The sequence below is a fragment of the Leptonotus elevatus genome, chromosome 11, assembly GCF_054856555.1.
Source record: "Leptonotus elevatus isolate MCC_2025b chromosome 11, RoL_Lele_1.0, whole genome shotgun sequence".
Taxonomy (NCBI): domain Eukaryota; kingdom Metazoa; phylum Chordata; class Actinopteri; order Syngnathiformes; family Syngnathidae; genus Leptonotus; species Leptonotus elevatus.
The window spans coordinates 8,969,498-8,989,965 of NC_141249.1; the positions used below are offsets into that span (position 1 = coordinate 8,969,498).

Genomic DNA, 20,468 nt, shown 5'->3' on the forward strand with positions numbered 1-20,468 from the left:
TTACTTATTAATCTTTTAAAGCTGGAGCTTGTGCACTGTGTGGTAAGCATGCACATGATTTGTCATTATTTAGATGGCTCTTTTGAAAATGTGTTATTTGAGTAGGTTTGTCCATATCAGCTAAATTATCCCACCTATCCCAAATAATTCAAGTGAGGCTGTTAGTGGAAGGGAAGTTGGGAGAGGGTGGGGATATGCTCAGAACAGGATTGTCCCCTATTGAGCTCGTCATTCTCTACTTTTGTAACAGGCACCTTGCTCGTTTGCTATCGAGCTCCAGTAATATGGTTGTCATTAGAGGAATATAAAGACATTACATTCCGCAGCTAATCAGGCAGCGACAGACACAAATGGTTGTACTAATTGAATTAGGATAAGTGTATGGCAAATAGAGGCACAAAATGACCATTCAAAATTAATGGACAAAAAGTACACGATGATTAGCAGTAGCCACACCCTGTGATTAGCCTGTGTGTGTAAGTGTGTGTGAGTGAATTAGTGAGGATCCCAGCTGAATGCAAATGCAAATCCAAAAAAATGTCAATAGCCGTGACACACAGCGTGGTAAATGTCAACATGTGCTTTCAAGGACTTTGTAATTGGCTCCCTTTTATATGAAACAAAGAATTTATTACATGTATTATTTGCCATCTGAAAATAAAATGACATTCAATATGTGGAGGTAATTTTACGACGTCCCCCTGCCCATTAATATGCATCTCACCCCTTGGCAATGTGCTATGCCAGACAAAAGGTTGCAACAACAGAAGTACGTAAAAGAGGTGAAGCGCAGATTGATCAAACCCAAGCCCATGCCACTTAAAATATTAACCTGTATTCAGAAGGAAAATAAACCCATAATGGTGCATGCACTTGAAATCTTCCTTTGGGCTCTTTGTTGGATTACGGCCTTGGAAAATATGTTCATTAGTTTTGTACCCTCATTGACATTATGTCAACCACATAGGTATTAATAAATTTGGTGATCAAATGTTTAGAGATCTTGTCTGACATTTTCAAACTGGAGTTTCTCTGGTTCAGTATGGGTAGCTGAAACGATAATGCTGTGGTTCATTCACAGTGGTTACTCCAACAATTATACAGACATGAATCACTTTTAACCTGATTCAATGGCTTGCACAAGGCGTCAAATGCTTCTGTGTTATTTTTAAGTGACTTTTAATATGCATTGCATTGTACCAATGGGCAAGGCTCCTAGCAGGCAGAATATTCTCCATGCACTTATATTCTCAACATCTTAATTAGTATGCCAAAAAAGTCTTATAGGTGAGAGTTTGTCTGAATTCCATCATTGACAGAATGCCCATCGATTAGTTTTGACCCGGTAATTGATCACAGATGAAAACCCACTTCCGGCAATGCTTAGTCCATCAATTTGTCTAAGACTCCCATCAATCGTTAATCGTCAACAAAAGGGGTGTCCGTCTTTGATGGATCAACGACCTTCCGTCATTGACAGAGTGCCACCTCTGGTAATGACAGTAATAACACAACCGACTGCTATATGTAACGTAATCATCATCATCATCAACATCATCATCATCGTCATCGTCATCGTCATCGTCATCGTCATCGTCATCGTCATCGTCATCGTCATCGTCATCATCATCGTCATCATAAGTTAATGCAGACAAAGGACTCACGTTATGTTTGCTACACTACAAGGTTAGGCTCGAGTGAGAGAGTCTTGATCCTATCAAGGTTTCTTCCCGTTAGAAAAAAATGAGTTTTTCCTTTGTCATTGTTTTGATGAGATGAATCCGACTCTGTATGTGTTTTGTCAACCAATGGACTCACTGTCAGAAATGGGCATATTTCTGTGGCAGAGTCAAATGATGTCCCTTAAAATACAATTTACACTAAGGACTAATTTAAAAAAAGACGTCTGTTAGTAGACATTTCCATTGCCAAAAAAAGCTGGTATGTTGCCAAAATCAAGTGTCCAATGGTAGAAAAGTAGTACCTTTGTGGGCACCATGCCAGGGACAAGTCATGTGCCTGAAGGTACAAAGAGAGTACCGCTACGGGGATCAAGTCAGTCTTGATCTGCTTTCAGATCACATTTGCTGTTATTGTAACTCCTCTGACTCTTCAGTCAATATGCTAACCAGTGATACATCAGACGGAGCGTGCACAGTCAGATCAGAGGAATCACTCATGGGCAGAAAAATCACCCAGACTACCACCCTATGAAAAAGGACCTCGAGTTATCGCAGCCCATAGCCAAAATGTGTCATGTTAGAGGAAAATATGAGTGGCTGCTGAATTGCTGATCAGTTATTAGGACAGCGTGCATCCACAACCCTGTGAAGACTGGTGTTGAACCAGTGCATATGAGAGGCAGATTAAAGACATGTCTTGCATCGAGTGATTGAATGAATGTCCGTGGACTTTGTTGCTAGCTTTAGATCAGGCATGTCCAAGTCCGGTCCTCAAGAGTCCCAATCCAGCCTGTTTGAGGTATTTCCCTCCTCTAACACGCCTGATTCATATGATCAGGATCGTTATTAGGCTTCTTCAAAGCTTGCTGATGAGCTGATCATTTGACAAAGCTCACTGATCATTTGATTCAGGTATGTTGGAGGGAAATATCTAAAGCAGGCACATACTTCCCCCCTCCGACACACCTAATTAAAATCATCAAGAATGTTATCTGGCTTCTGCAGAGCTTGCTCATGAGCTGATCATTTGAATCAGATGTGTAGGAGGAGGGACACATCGAAAGGAGGAGGACCAGAGTTGCCCACCCCTGAACTAAACTATCAAGAAGACAATTTTCAAAATAAATCTTGACACTGAGAGCATGCGCACCCACCTTGAGTTCCCGGAAGAAGATGCTGCTGCGAGCCCACTCCACGATGGAGAAGAGCGTCTGGTCAGCCATCTTGCACATGAGGCCGAAAGTGTTGAGCTTTTCGTGCTTGCCCCGACTGGCCTGCTCCTGCTGCAGGTAGGCCAGGATCTTCGCTTGAATCTGAGGCTCGTCCGGTTCACACTTGAGCAGCTCTACGATCAGGTGGGGGAAACTGGGTGGCGAGCCCGACTGGTAGGCATCAACGTAGGCGTAGCCCATGATGGACTCAGGAGAGCTGGTGTACGGGTCTGGGTACTCAGACTTAATGGTGCGTGTGCCTTGGAAGTGTCCGTAGGCTGTTTGGTAGCCTTGCAAGCTGCCGGCATGCGGTGGCATTGCCATGCTGACGGGTGAAGTGACGAAAGGGCTGCGGTCATAGTCTGTTGGGGGTAAGGCGGTGGCGTGATGGTGGTGGTGATGGTGGTGACTGGTGTGGTGGCCAGCATGATGGCTCAGTGGCAGGCCCTTGGAGGCTGCCGAGTGAATGTTCTGAATGGCTGATGAAATGGTGAGGTCAGTAGGGACAGCCTGCATCACCTGGCTCATGGCCTCGATTTTCAGGCCGTTCGCTCGGATCAGTGCCTTCTTCTGTTGCTTGAGGGCCCGGTCACGTTTGTACATTGGGCCGAACTTGTTGCGTCCTCCTCGCATACGATCTGCTCGTACAGCTGGAAGAAAAACAGAATGACCAGGAGACAGAAAAGGGGAAAAATATTATTACCTCTACTTTGTTGCTATTATATGAGCATCATATTAATAAGAACTAATTCAGATGAAGAAAATTTAATCAGTATAAAACCGGTGCATTTTGGTAATAAATTGTATTGTCCTAACCATAACCCCCAAAATATCATGTTTTTGTTGTTAAGCACAGTGACCTACTGGTAGAGTGTCCGCCCTGAGACTGAGAGGTCGTGGGTTCAGTCCCCTGGCCGGGTCATACTAAAAACTATAAACATGGGACCCATTTGCCTCCTTGCTTGACACTCAACTTTAAGGGTTGGAATAAGGGGGTTAGATCACCAAATGATTTCTGAGCGCAGCTCCTGCTGCTACTCACCGCTCCCTCAGGGGATGGGTCAAATGCAGAGAAAGAATTTGGGCCCACTTAGGTGGGTGTGACAATCAGTGGTACTTTAACTTCAAATGTTATGGCAGGTTCTCCTGCTGTTTTTGGAATGAAAAAAAAAAGAAGAAGATTTTAGACTCGGTAAAACCAGGTCTAACTAATAGTGCAAGTGGTTTAACACGATTTTGGTGGATTTGATTGAGGCGCAGGCAAGTGGGGTGTCACACATGGACGCATGTTCGTGAGAGCAAGTAGGTCTCCAACTGCCCACGTCACATGCGCTGTTGACTAATAATAATGATTTTTAATGCAAATGTGGGATGCCGCTGCGACTGGCTGTCAAAAGGCTTCATATCATCTCACAACGGTGCACAATGACGCAAACATTCCATTATGGCCAATTCGACCTGTGCAAAGTCTATGAAAACAGAAAAAGAAAGAAAACTCTATCTATGTGCACAGTTGAACTGTGCTTTTTGCTAGACTTGGGCTAGGAATAAAAATAAGGCCTAAAGTGTTAAACCAATAATGCTTGTGTTTGTGAAAACCTCCAATTTGATTGCAGACTTCCGTGCGGTAATAATGTGAAAAATAATTAGTCAACATATGCTATAGAAGTGAAGTGAATAATTGTAATGTCTATGTAGGACAAAGGTTTTTCTGCGGTGATTACACTTGACATTGTTTACTCTTAAAGCCCACGGGTCGAACAGATAGTGAAGTTACTCATTGACCAAAGACACAAACCTCCCTGCGTGAAAATACAAATAAAATATAGACAGGCAGACACAGAGAAATCTTTTTAAAGGCCTCTGACTAATTAATGACAGATAAAAGCTTAAAAACTGGCCTGGACAGACAAAACTAAATGCTGACAATTTGCATGGGGGTTCTCCCCCATGCCCTATCATCTTCATGCAGGATCCCGTGGCGATGATCACACCGTGTGCGTGCTGTTGGTATGTCTCATGAATAAGATGGTTACACATCGGACTGCTACGGGGGCCATGTGTGATCTGGCTGGCTGCCGCCATCGCAAAGCTGCTCTGCTGCCTCCCAGTTGGGGGGCGTGGGAGTTAATTATTCATATTTAATCACCCTTTACTCAGACCCCCGTGCAACGTGCTAATAGATATCGAGGACTAAACAACAGAAAACCTCACTGCGATACAGTAATCGGCCATCTGTAGTATTTTAAGCTCTTGGCCTCCCTTTTAGATTTTGATTCCTGGGATACCATGGTGACTTGGCCATGGTCCACCACAGCTCACAATGTCTTAATAGATTTGTAAAAGAACACTTGAGGACTACTGAGTGTGTGTGGAGCACTGGAAAGGACGAAACCCCCTCCATAACCTCCCTCCACACCCCCTTTACATGCACTCCAAAGCTGCCTTGGGAGTGATTTTAATGACCTCCGTTAGAAAAGTATCTGTCACTGATTTGAACGATAAGATCTATGACACACACACACACTGCCACATTGCAATACACTTGTCTTGATCACAGACATAGATAGGACCATGAAGACTTGACACCTCAAAGGGTTTGTAATGCATACGTAGTGCAACTGACACAGCCTCACTGGAATTTAACTTGCATTGCCAAGGATTATCATAACCATTCATTCTTGTAAAATATTGACTTTACATTAAAACGAAATCTGGGTTTGTGACAAATTGTAATCATTCATCGGGCCAATTAAAAGTATTAATGATTTCTCCACAATGTTGCAATTAATGAGCCAAGCAACTTATAGCTGGCCCAGACAAATGGCACTCATGGAGCCTTTTTGCAGGGATGCATCAGGAGAATAGGGATTAGGGATTTTTCATCAGTTTTTTGCACTAAAAGTACTAGTGGTATCGGTACTTGGTATCAGTATTGGTATGAAAAAAAAGTTGTATTGAGCATCCCTACTTTTAATTCTGTCCTTTTGTGTTTCTTGTACTTTAAAAAATATATATATATATATTTGCTTCCTGTAGTCACGCTGTTGCACATATATTATATATATATATATATCCTTTTTTTTACAGACATTCTTTTCTTTCCCATACACAATGCCTCTTTTTCACACACACACACACACACACACACACACACACACACACACACACACACACACACACACACACACACACACACACAAGCACACAAGCACACACACACACAAGCACACACCTCAGTGCTTATGTCCTCTGATTTATGGTTGTTTAATATACAGGAATATTAAGTGCACGCAGGTGAGGATCCCTGTCGGTCGCCAGGATATTAATGGTTCCTGCAGAGCCGTGCTGACACCCTGTTTGTCATGTCGGGGCCTCGGCCTCTGCTCCGGATGTGCCCTATCCTGTGCGCACACATGAATACCTATGATACCTATGCATAAGTAATGGGACAGCTGCCTAGCTTTACAGCGCAGGTAGCAGGAGGCTGAAGACGGATCAATGTGGAGGCAGAATGGGATGGGATAAAAAAATAAAAAGGGAAATAGGTATATACAAGCATTCTGTTGCCAGTGCTACGAATTCACAAGAACGTCTTGTGACACGTTTGCATGCAGTAAATAAACTCACTGACCATCAATGTCATTAGATGAAATACAGGAGCACTATCAGAAATTCTACTATAATCATAATAATAATAATATAGATTTAATGTAAACTTTCAACCAGTGAGGTGTTCCGAAATCTCTACTGTTGCAGTTGTATAACTGCACTGCATCATGAGAGCAATGTTCCTAATGTTACCATCTTGTGTAAACAGGGTGACCCAATTGTAGCCATTCTACACCGCGAACAACCACCTCAATTATAAACATGTTGGTAAAATACAATGGCACCCAGTAGAGCATGTTGTTGCCAAAGCCAAACACTAACTGACGGTTGTCATTTGGATCAGCACCAAATTGGACAAGTTCCTGGATACCCAGGTACCCAGGATTTTTTTTTTTACTGACAAATTATGGGAAGTTACCAAAAAGATGTTATTGTTTAACAGTTTGATACAGCCCCACCTTTTTCTGGAACTACATCAACATTTTTATGTTTCCTTTTTGATGAATGCCCGCCCCTCAAAGTTTAGCTGAAATCAGATTGAGGAATTTTTGCACACTTCTACAAATGAAAATTCTAATAAAAAGGCAACAAAAACAAAACCTTAGCCTTAATGTTTTGGCTGCTGGGCATGTTTACATTTCTTTGACTAAATGTAATACGCTCTTCAGGCTCCAAAGAAAGTAACAGGTCTTCAAGGTTAATTAGCTTCAATTATGAACCTGCCGAAACAGCTCATAGCCACACTGCATCTTTGGGGCGACCCCCTAAGTGAAGGAGACATTAGGCAAGTCACTGAAGCGTATAATCAAGGTACCTTCTAGGGTATCCCACCAGTGGGGGGATACTCAGATGTAACACGCTTCATCAGCTCCAGTGTTAATGGGTTGAAACCTTGCTGGATTCTTAGCTTCTTTCTACCAATGTTTCAACTGGCTGATATGCCACAGTGCACACGTGTTAGCAGAGCGGCGTGTTCATGTGGTTCTATAGGAAGCAGCTCATCTCCATTGCCATGTGTGCAGTATGTATTCTTTTGAGCATGTAGTCCAACGTCGTTAAAATAAATAAAAAATAATCATTCTCAAAGGAATTATTTATAACAACAACCACCGAAGAAAAGGTGTGTCTTGTCATACTGGGGTAGTCTGGGCTGCCAACAGCCACGACAACTCCAATTATTAGTGCCCAAAGACCATGGGCCTGGGTTTTGTCATATGGCATGACTCCTTCTTGTGATTGGCTCCAAATTTCCTTCAGAAAGCTCCAAAGCAGGGGTGTCAAACACGCAGCCCGCGGGCCGGATCAGACCCGCAAAGGGGTTTAATCCGGCCCACGAGACGATTTTGTAAAGTAAAAAGAAATCTGTAATGTCAGACCAATTAATCAGCCGGCCACATTCAAAACATATAAATTGGTAATTTCATAAGCAGGCCTCAGATGCGCAATGCAACTTGTACATGGAATCCTGGATGCCATTATTTTACTCACAACCTAAAGTTACGGTTTGTTTAAAAAACATTTTAAAAACTCATAGACCCACATAAATGTGTTAAATATGACACAAATTCAATTACTGGTAATACAAATACATATGACAAGGATTAACGCCCTTATAACTTAATAAACTGCGCCATACAATGCATTCTGGGAACAATATACAGTATATGCAAAACAGGTAGATTTAACACATCCGGAACTCATACAGGCAGTGTTTTTTGAACAATATGATTACAGTTGAGCTCCGTAATTTAGGGCTGGCCCACAAATAGCGAAAATCTGCGTATAATTGTCGGCAATTGTTTTAAAGTTATATACCATTATTTTACCGATCCAGTCCACTTGGTAATATATTTTCCTCCATGTGGCCCCTGAGCTAACATGAGTTTGACACCCCAGCTCTAAAGTTATATTGCTGAATAGACAATAGGTCATGATTATTTTTGTTTTGCCCATTTAAAAAATGCTGACACAAGCAGAAAATGTCTCCCAGACACTTCTTATGTCTTTTTTTCCAATTCTAAAATTCGGAAATTATGACCACTACTTAACTTCTACTACCACAACTAGTAATTGTAGTAGTACTAAAAGGTTTTCCTCTCTTTATATTAGACAAACCTCTTAAAATTGCACACCAACATGAGGATGACAATTTTGACTGTCTTGAATGATACACAGATTTCCCAAGTGGAAATGACAAACTGTCCTAACTGCTAGAAAATCAACAAACATTAGCTAATGAAAATAAGCTCTCACGCAGTTGGTTTGCACGTTTCACATATTGCTGCTGTGTCATGCCATGAAATAAGCATGAATTCAAACAGTCTTTTCTCTTTCACTATTGCTGTTTTTTTCCTATGGCACCTTCACGATCTCGCCTGTGGCCGTCTCAACACCATTGACCTCTTCATGAATTTATGTATTTGATAAGGAGATGTGTGTGTGTGTGTGTGGGGGGGGGGGTGTGCGTGTGTGTGTGTGTGGCAAGGGGTGTCAGTCTGCCTGTGGAGGGGGGCTTTACTGGTTGTGTCAGGAGTCGCCCACTGGAGCTCTCGGGTCTTGACAGAATGCTGGAGGGCCTATCGTGCCCCCGAGCTGAAAGTTACTGCCAACAAACCAAACGCAGCCAACTGCGCGCCCACGTCAGCTGGAAAATGGCAGGCTGGGACATACTGCCCAGCGGCCATTCATGATTAAGAGCGATTAATTACACCTCACATGCAGGGAAGAAGGGAAAAGCCTCTGGAAAATTTTTACTTAAGCACTTGGTTGTTTTGCTTTTTTACCACACCCTTCTTGTCATTTTTACCCTGTACATTTGACAAGAATTTAATATACTGCTAAATAATTGCCTTCTTGTTTTACAATCATTATAACGTGACCTCTAGGCCAACATATACTCCAGAAAGTGATTTCAGAGTAAAACTAAACAATAATTGATTTGTAATATTATGGTTGAAAAGGAGGAATATTTGCCCTGCCATCCTGTCACTATTCAACGTTAGCCGTGTTTGAGCGCGCTTCTGAGCTGCATTCAAATTAAACAAAGAGGCCTCAAACTTCCTGGCCAAAAGTATCATCATTACCATTCTCGCACTCTTGCCAAGTTTGGTGTTTTTTTTATTCCCTGTGTGGCAGGTATTAAGTGTCCAGCAGCTACCAGATACCCCCAAACTCCCTCTGACCTCCATCTAAAATACTAATAAGCATTGCTAGTTTTCAACACACTGGATGGAAGGAGGGAAGATTTTGCAGTGTTTCAAAAAAAAAAAAAATTGCAGACAATTTTATTGTCAAAGGAGGTACTCAACTTGTGCAACACACTTTTTGTGGATATCTCAATTTGGACTAAAAACCATTCACATTGAAAATGATCATGGAAGAATACATTTCAAGCCAAAGCATGAATGGGTTCTGCTATAAAGCGTTCAGCTGTGATTTAATGGAAAATGATAAAATTGTCATTTCACAAGAATGCTAAAAGTTTATAAAACACCTATGTGGACATCCAGAGGCAGTCAAGCCTCCTACTTGAGCTTGAGCCGCTCCATGCAATAATTTTTTCCTTCCACTTTTCTGCATCAGTAATTGCAAACAGGCATCATATCTTGAAAACTATATGATGCTTAAGCAAAGAATGTTGCCTGCTTTTGCTTTTTCACTTCTGCAGATGTGCACAATTTCTAGTTTCTAGTACTTTTTATGGAGTGCTATTCTCATAAAAGCACCATAATGAGCAAAGTGAAGTACATAAATGGATTTGTAAAATAAATAAGAGTACTGGTCATACAATGTAAAAAAAGGCCTAACTGTTGGAATATGTCTGAATCAGTCTGATCTGTCAAGTGTCAATGCGTTTAGGCTTCATATCTGCACAGCAACTTGTTGAGCTCCAAAATAACGTTACGTGTCGAACAACCTTTTGCAAAGACAATGTTTATCTTATGCAGATATAAATGTTTAGTCATGTATGTAAGCGTTTTAACAGACACACAGACACACACAAGAGATGCTGAATGACACGAGCAAAAGACCAGCAAAAAAAAATTCTCGACATTTTGGCATCTGAAATGTCGTAATTTGTTTGTAATTTTTAACAGTATTGCTTTACCTTCCAGCTTCATGCCGACAGTGAGGCACTTTTGGAAGCGGCAGTAGGGGCAACGCTTCCTCTGGGTCTTGTCAATCTGGCAACTCTGGTTCTCGATGCATGTGTAGCGCTTGTTGTTCTGGACCGTGCGCTTGAAGAAACCCTGTGGAGGGAACCAATTAACATGTCAACCCGTTTGACCCCATCCGTGTGATGGTAATGCACCCATTCACACGCATGCTGGCTGAATGTACACACACACACAAGCTGTGCAGCTATGTGACACGGTTAATGAAAAAAGTTGAATATATGGTGCTTGTATGGCAACTTAAAAAATAATAATAATAATAATTAAGGTATTGTTTAAAATAAATCCACATGTCACATCTTTGTGTATGAAGTTGTCTGGGGAAAAAAACTATTTCTGATAACTTCCTTTCAACTTTTGGGGGAAACCAACTTTGAACTTTTTAAAAGATTTAAGAACACGAACACGCACACACAAATCCAATACATTTACATAATTCCCAGTTCCGGGATAATAGAGTTCCTGACTGCAACATGGAATTAATTATTGGCAGAAGCAATGAAAATCAAACGGAGGAAGGATGGGAGTCGGTAATGTATTCTCGATCCATAATCTAGCAGAAGTATATGCGGTGTAAACCTGCTTTTTCCGCACAAAATAAAATTAATTAATAGAGACTGCCGTTGTCAATATTTTGCCAAACACAAATTTAATTGACAATCTGCATCATTAAATAAAACATAAAGTGGGGTGAGGGCGAAAAAATAAAACATAAAAAATATATATTATACATGAAACCAAACATTTGGAAAATCACTCAATTTAAAAATATCTGCATGGAAAACATGTTTAAAGGTTTCTTTTAGTTAAAAATTGGTGTGAATATAGTGACATCTATCTATCTATCTATCTATCTATCTATCTATCTATCTATCTATCTATCTATCTATCTATCTATCTATCTATCTATCTATCTATCTATCTATCTATCTATCTATCTATCTATCTATCTATCTATCTATCTATCTAACTAGAGTAGCCTTCAAGTACAAACAGTCGAAATTTTACATTTTCAAATTCAGTTGTATTTACTTTTCAAATGGTCACTTTGGAGTTGCACCTATCTATAATATATTTGAATTTAATTTGCTTTACTCGTGCTGATTCTGCACCTTGACCCCTGACCTTTTGACTGACTCTTTACAGAGGTCGAAGTTTCAGGCAGTCTGAGTCTGTTTACTCTTCTCTTGAATGTCATCAGACATGGCAAAAAATAAGCTTATAATATATGCCTACTGTATGTTTCAAAAACTGACAGCAAACTGATACATCAGCCTGACAATTACGGGGCTGCCATTAACAATCAGGGTGGCCGCTTTATTGAGTGAATCAATGAGTGGTCGGAGGTAAATATCAATATTATTAATGTTTCATCAAGGATAGACAGTGCTTCATTAAAGCATCTCTTCATATGCAGCCTGCAGGCGCACACACAATCGGGAGTAAAAAGGCGTGAGGGTGTTTGAGGATGAGAAGCTGCACAGATGCCACTGACGTCTCCTTGCAAGCAAGTGCTTATAGCATCTCAAGGTTACAATGCGGGATCCAATCTATAACATCTGCTTTAAATAATGACCACATAGGCAAGAAAAAATGTGATGCCACTGCATCAATACTGTTTTTAAATACAGTATATATCTCTTTAACACAGTATGAGGAAATGGCACAAAAAGCCTGCTGATGGAGCTCAAAGTCAAAACCGTTTACTTTGCAGGCACATTTGTATGGGGAAGCCTTTTCCATTCACACACCGTCACTCGGCTCTTAATGAACTTGTGATGAGTTCCACACACACAAAGTATACAAATAGACATTTGCACGCTTACCACAACATACTGTGGGTGCAAATCATATTCAAACAAAAGCTTTATGAAAGTAATGCCTTTAAGAAGGTAATAATGCTCTCTTTTGTTTGACAGAGAGATATCAACTTTACATCATTGTGCTGTCTTTGCAGTGTTGTAAAGCTGCTCTTGTACTTTTTTTGTGTTATTGGAGCGGTCCGCGTGGGGGTCAAAATATTAGAAACAGCTCTGGATTGATGCAAGGCATACAATCACAATAATAAACCCTTACAATAGTTTGTAAATAATATAAGATACAGCCCTTATATTGGAACTAATGAAGTTATACCAGTGTACCAAATGTTGTGACCTTGAGTGTAATATGTTTGTTATGACAGAACCATGTGTATTAACACTTGTTGGTGTTGTTCCACAGCCACTCGTTCTAAAATTATTATGTGTAGCAATTATTTCTCTATTATTAAATTTCACATTCAATTTTAAAAAATAATAATAAAAAAAAGAATAAAATACAAAATTAATTATGAGAAAGGTGTGTTGGAAAAAAGCTAGCTGGCTAGCTAGCTACCGCGAGCTATCGAAACACAAAGTCAGGATTCCCATTAAAAGTGACGGAATTTTCTCAAATAACCATGATACGAACAGTAAGTTTAAGTTTTCAAATTCAGTTGAATTTACGTTCCAAACTGTGCGATAAAGCTCGAATATTGTACTTACCTAAAAACCAAAACCGAATGTATGAAAATGCGTCACGGATGTTAATATCCATAAGGACTCCACACACACAAGCACACAACTTAAGAGGCAAAAAATGTCCAATAACCTTGCAGCTCTCACAGGTGAGGAGTCCGTAGTGGTAGCCTGAAACCTTGTCTCCACACACGGGGCACATCTCGTCCAGGTCTTCGTCATATGAGTAGTCCATCATTTTTAGTTGCGGAACTGCGACAGAGAGGACAGGACAGTAACAATGCTGCACGGATTCAAGTAGGTGGACGTTTATTTTGAAGGGTAAAACCACAAAGAGACGCTGTAAATGATATGGCTTGATTCCTGCACGTTGCAAATCAGAATAAAAGTATGAAAGTGAGTCTCATAAATATGCAATGCATCCATGTCGAACTCACTGGGGGACAGCGAGATATTAGCGTTAAAGGAGTGAAGGAGAACATGTTGCCGCCCACAGACAAATGAAGACATTCACACACTAACACGCGCGCACGCACATACAAGCGCGCATCACTGCAGGCCAGCAAACAACCAACATGATTTTCCCCTTTCCAACAAACACGATGCTAAAGGCTTCTTTATTATTATTTTTTTTTATTTCACATGTTTGCTTTCTCGCGTCTGTTCTGCAGAATCGCAGAATCTTATTTTGAAGTCCTGTAGTGCTATTATTTCACAAAATAGCACAGAAAATAATAAATTACTGACATTAAAATTTGCTTTTATTTTATTTTACTATATACCTGGTTATTCTGTTATTTTTTTCATTTATAAAAAGTGTTGCATCACTCAGCAAAAATAAATAAATAAACAAAACGAGCCAGACTGCATTTACAGTTGCAAAAAAAAAGTCCTAATCATAAAAGCAGCCGCCAGTCGGGATCAAACGGGGAAAAAAGTTTTTGGTTTTTTTGTATGTTTTTATTGTTGTTATAAAAAAAAAAATCCGTTGAGGCCTCCGCACGAATACTTTTGCCAGTCTTCTAACTTTTTAATTTAAATGATAATAATTTCCGGGGCATTCCGATGTGGATCCGAGCAACAAGTTGCTCTGTGCCACTCCGTTATTTTGGATCCATGCTTAAAATTGAATAATAAAAGAAAATGCTTTCGAAATAAATAAATAAACTGCAGGGCCTTCTCTCATTTGTGCAATATATTCACACGTTTTGTGACATTAAACACACTTTACATTATTCGTAAAGAGGCTGCAATTATGGAGTATATGAGACATGCATGGATTCAATTATTGAAAAATGGTTGAAGGTATAGCGAGCTGTTGTGTTGCTTTATACCAATTTTCTATAAAGAAAATAAAAATGCACATGTGTGAATTTTGAAAATAAAGACTACTTTACCTACACAATTTCTCCTTTCCAAATGTTGGCCTCTTACTGAAGAATGACTCCAAAATGTGTGCCATTTGCAAAAATAATTAAACGCTTCAAAGAAAATAAATAAATAAATAAATAACGTGTCCCGAGCTACCTTGTTTTACTACGTGTGTAAAAACAGATAAGTGTTCCCCTAACAAGCCACTCTTTTACTTGACTTGTCTTGGCTCTGTTATCAACATCTCATAAACACGCGCGGGCTAATTGACTGCCCGCTTAGATGGGCGCGGAATAACAAAAGTGGAATTAGAGGCTTTAATTTTATCTTGACAGGTGACGCAGTTACAAAAATGTCGCTACCTCGGGTTGTGTTTTCTCCACACAGCAATTTACGTATAACTGGAACAATTTGTAAAAAAGGATCGAGTAATTGATCTCACAAAATATTTATAAAAATGTTAACATTTTATATGTCGCATATGTTACATGGATTAAAAAACAAAACAACTTTAACACAGACATGTATGCAGTGGAATTTAAAAACATAAAATGAATTACTGCAATATTGTTCATTTAGCAAGAAAAACTTTGGTAATGTCAGAATGGCCCTTAAGAATATTTAAATAGCCTACCACTTTGTAACATTTTTTTCTGCTATAGCCCAAACTGAAAATAGAAATGAATTTGTGTAATCTAATATCACAAAATTATACATTTTAAATATGAGATTAAAACAAACACGTAGCATACCGTGTTACTATGTTTTGAGAAGGATAGCGATACATATGTGTTTATTTTGCATGTTAATTTAAGTCAAAGAAGACTTGCACATATTGTTTCGGCAGTTTGGACATGCAGTTTTTACGCGCTCGGCGTCAGGACACACGTCCACTAAGCATGACTTCAATTGATCAGTGTCGGGAATCGAAAGACACAAAGTTAACCCAAATTCAAATATTATATTTTTTGTTCAATTCCGACTCGCGGGGAGAGACCATAATATGCAACAGAATGCTCTGCAAGCCAGTTTGACAGCCACCAAATATCTCGTAGGCTACAAATAATCCCCGTCGTTAGTTGTGCCGAATAATAAAGCTTGACTTTCTGTCTAAAGTGAGAGGTGTGTCAGCTCTTACCTTGCACGTTTCTTGGCATGTGTCCTTGTTCCCCATACGATCGAGAATGTCCCAGCGAGTCAGTCTCGACTTTGGGCAGCATGTCAGCGCCGCCGGCCTCAGCTCAGCGGGACACTCGGACGCGAGCGAGGGACACCCTGACCGTGCGGGACACTTGGGCACACTTCTTCGTCAAAGTGGCCCGCGCGTCTCTCTCCAGGTATGTCTGACGTTTTGCACAGCTATATCTTAGGCCAGGCGCGCGTTAATGTTGACTGTCGTCCTTGGCAAATGGACCGCAAGTATAAATGTCAAAATATCATTTTGCCACCCCCCACCCAAAAAAAAACAAAAAAAAAAAACGAGTCACCGTTGTGCACTGAGCAAGGAAATGTGTCACTACAGCGGACAAAACGTAGATTGAAACACAAAATAAGTTTTCTTGTGTCGGCTCCAAATGTGATGCAGGCGCGATAAACTACTACAGTTAGTGGAAATGACTTGAAGACTTTAGAACAAAATATGCGCGCTCCCCTGTGCGTAAAAATCAGACTCGGCGCGTCAAGCCGGACTGCCTGAGATGTGGAAACCTCTCTTCCTCCTCTTCCTCCTCCTCGCTGCCTTGTTTGCTCCCCTCCCTCTGATCCAGGACTCGTGCGGCCGTCTGACGTCATTTATCCCTGGTCCAATCAGGCAAGTGGACCGGGACACATCGCATGGAAGGCACCGGGTTCGTCTCTCCAAAATCTCAGCTCCTCTCCAACACCATTCGCGGTGGATTTCATGACTTGGATGTGAACAAGCACGTGCACGTCCTCCACATTTACGAATTGTGTAGATTAAGTAAAACTCTCATGCACACTTTTTTTTTTAAAATGTGCATCTTTCTTTCTTTCTTTTTACTTTCTTTCTTTCTTTTTATGTCAAAGCCTGTTAAAAAACAACAACTGATCATTTTAAATTAACGTGCTTCCCTGTCTTGATTAATTCTGGTTTGAGTGTGATTAGCATGGACGTTATTTTCCATTAATGACGTTATCTGCGTTAATAAGATGTGTCCACAAGAGCAAATAACTTGCAATAGTCTGATCGCGATGAACCCTTAAATTCTATTTTGATGGGGGAAACATTCCTCTGTTATATCATCCCCCCCCCCCATATGATTATGTATTGTGTACTGTATTGCCATTTCAGTAATTGTGCTAATTAATTTTTTTCCCTGTAGGCTATGTGCTTTAAGAACGGTATATTTAATTTATAAACTAAATTTCCCAACCGCACAAATTCGTCATTATATATATTTCCCCCCACATTCAACTAATTTCGGCAAGTTTGCAAGTAGAAAAAAATGGTTAAAAGAAGGGGGTGGGGTTCCATGTAGGGCTATTAGATAAGACCTTCTCTGGAATGATTAACCTGCAGGATTGAGGGAGCCCCTCTCCGGGTGCTGAGGTGAAAGACATTGGGGAACACATGAGTTGAAATATATCTATGCACTTTTTATTAAATGTTAAATATAACAATGCAAAAGGTACGTATAGGCCTACTTTGTGTTATTTAGTATTTTGAAGTAGAAAAAAAAAGTGACATAAAAGAGCAAAATAAATTGCAGTGATAACAACAAAACACTCAAACTTTGGACTCAAGTTTTGAAATTCGGTGCACACACTTGTTTACATTTGCAGATGATGTGTTGTTGTGTGAGATCCGTATCATTTGTTCATATTCCTTTTGACTTTCATTTCTGCCCCAGGTCAACTACTTTTACTTGCTCCTTTCGCAGGCCTTTGACTGTGCACGGCGCTGGATTGTTGGAGGAAACCAAGTGTGTCAACAGTAAGTGTTGACATTTGGGTTTAGGAGATAAACCTCACAGTGGATCAAACAAAGACTGTCCCCTTTGAGTGGTGTGCTTGTGTGTGTGTGTGTGTGTGTGTGTGTGTGTGTGTGTGTGTGTGTGTGTGTGTGTGTGTGTGTGTGTGTGTGTGTGTGAGTGTGTGCATGGATGTGCAGAAAGGTTTCAGTGCTGCAACTTTGCTGCTGACAACCTAAAGTGGAAGGACGCTGCTATCGTCTGAGCGTTTGGTTATCTCCTTCCCAAATGACTGGGAAAAACATGAAAGTGAGGCTAGTCGGAAGGTTACAGAGATCATGCAGCAACATTTCAATGAGGTACCAAAGCACCAAAACAAAATATAAATATACAACTGATAAATCATTATCCAAACATTTGTGCACTCATAGGAAACTTTACAGATTGTCATTTAAAAAAAATACACATTATATACAGTATATTTGTGTAACGCTAACTATTTAAGTCATAATTTAACAGATTTATTAAAGAGAAACATTATTATTGTCATCTACAATTACACGCTTTCAAACCAATGTAACATTTGCGTCGACAGAAACTGCAAATAAATGTGTTCTATTTTTAAATTTAAATGAATTGGTTGAAAGTATAGCAACTTGTTCTGATGACTTATGACCTTTTAATTATTATAATCATTTCTAGAAATAAGCGAGTGGCGATGCCATGTATCAATACTCACACATCCCTAGAAATTATTATAACAATTTAAATTGTAGATACCCAGCCTTATTTTGTAGATTTGTCGCTTACACTAATGATTCTGTGATGACCATTATTAATTAATGTATCTACAATATTTGTATTTGGCGACTACTTCCTGGTTCATGGGGGGTGACGGGTAGTGCCAATTTGATTCTTGGGTGTGGAGAGGTTCCACAATGTCTCAAATAATTCATACAGCTGGACATTTATTCACGTTGTAACTAGGGATGGACGAGCACGAGTAGCAGGTATCGGTATCGGACCAATACCCAACCTTATTTCAAGGTACACGTGATGATATTGGCTGCCCTCTTGTTGTCGTTTTAGGATCAGGAAGTAGAAATTAGAAGAATCGACAATTTAAATCAGTTTCATGTAATTTAAAGAAAAAAGACTATATTATATTTAGGTTGTCAATAAATATTTTTGGGAGGAAATTTTATGTATCAAAAATACCAGTGGTATCAAAGTGCTGAGTACTCGTACTTATTGGTCTGGGGGAAACAGTTGTACTGAACATCTCTAATGTCTTTAGCTTAGAAGAGGATTGTCCACAAAAATCCTTCAAAATAAAAACTTTTGTTGTCTAACGTCATACAGACAAACTATTGTAATGAATAGAATACATTGTAGACACATGTTTCTGTGTTGTTTTGACAAATGCATTAGAGTAAGTTTTATTGCAATTGTATAGTGATCCTTAAATATAAGCAAGTAAAGTGCTACACACAGTATCAATATTAGTGGTCCAAGGGGATTAAAAGTTGACAAAAATATGGGGGACCACTGTGACCCAGAGCAGGTCAAGGCCTGACACTTCCTCACATCTGATGAAATGTCAGTCAAATCTGAATGGAGGATAGTAAACCAGATGGTAAATTTAATAAAAGAGTGGTGTGAATCTGGGAAGGAAAGCCTCAGTGGGGAGTTACGGCGTTAATGTTTTTCACAGAAGGAAGGAAGAGCAGAAGATGACGCAAAGATGAAAGATCAACACAGAAGAAAAGACCACAACACAGAGCGGGGGAGGAAGTTTCTTGGGGTTAGAAATCCAGTGGCTTGTCCAACATCAGCAGTCCGATGATACAGGTTTGGACATCAACTCAAACTGTTTTCCAAGTGCATCAAACATGCCACAAAATACTGCGGAATGCTCAAACAAATGAAGGCTAGAAAGAAAATATCACATAATTATGCAAACCCCTGCATTACAAGACATGAATCTCCTGTTACACAAAGATGTGTGTTTGGAACATGGCAGCTATACTTGCAAAGTGGCAAACCTCCAGCCTGTTCAGTAGGTCTAGTTATCTCAGCCAAGACTTCCTCCTCTGTTAGACCGTCATCATTTATGGTCTGATAAGCAAGTGGAGACGTAAACAGATTTGAGTGAGTGACTGAATTCCATAGAATGCATTCCACCTCTTAATACAACAACTGATTACTTCTCTTTTACCAATAACTTCTCCACATATATTAATAAACAAATTAAGATACTGTATGTGTATGTTAGTCATTAGTAAGCTTTACACAATCAGGATATTTGGGGCCGATCATCGATCAGTGATTTTAAATAAAGCAATTACTGAAGTCTGATACAATCACAATCTAGATTGGTGATTATTCAAATACATTAACTTCTGCATTTATTGTGTATAATTGTGCATTGTTTACTATCAACACAAGTATTTTTGATCTTTGCCAATGTTTAGCAATTTTTCAAATTCCCCATGTAAGGAAAGGGAAAAAAAACAAGACGTGTTGTTTGAATATAAAATTTGTTAACAAATGAGCACAACTTGAAATTCAATAACAATGTGGCTGCTTTAACAACATGCAACAAAATGGGAACCCACCACAGATAAAGATATCCTATATGAGGATGTATTTGACGGTTGCTGTGATGATGTCATTGATTGGATTTGTGAATGAAGACATTAAAGCTGATCACAAAATGTGCATAAATTGCAAAATATCAGCCAATCCGAAACAACCAATCAGATCGGTGGAAAGTCTAGTCATTAGTGACCAACAGGAAATAAAACTTGGTCTCTAATGTTGGTGATAGTTTCTGGCATATGTCTTGGATTTTTTTTTGTCAAAAGCAACTAGCAAAAAATGTAGTGACTTTTTCAGGCAGACAAAGCATTTCAATCTTGAAGTTATTTTGACAAGTGATGGCCTATTTAAAAGGTAAAAGAAAGTTCATTTGTAGTTCTAAAATTATTTA

The 20,468-nt window shown here is 39.7% G+C and overlaps 1 protein-coding gene across 2 annotated transcripts in view; it reads right to left on the reverse strand.

The window, feature by feature from the left end:
- The window catches only part of nr5a2 (nuclear receptor subfamily 5, group A, member 2), a 64,013-nt gene extending 47,724 nt beyond the window's left edge, over nt 1–16,289 (reverse strand). Inside the window, exons 1-4 of one of the 2 annotated variants that reach the window (XM_086088932.1) lie at nt 15,685–16,289; nt 13,309–13,427; nt 10,614–10,755; nt 2,837–3,543 (exon numbers count right to left, since the gene is read on the reverse strand). In XM_086088932.1, coding sequence (XP_085945058.1) covers nt 2,837–3,543; nt 10,614–10,755; nt 13,309–13,427; nt 15,685–15,766 — 1,050 coding nt within the window. In that variant the 5' untranslated portion in view covers nt 15,767–16,289. Of the gene's footprint in view, nt 1–2,836; nt 3,544–10,613; nt 10,756–13,202; nt 13,428–15,684 lie in introns of those variants that run through there. The other variant, XM_086088933.1, reaches the window with a different exon arrangement.
- Between the last annotated feature and the right edge of the window lie 4,179 nt (nt 16,290–20,468).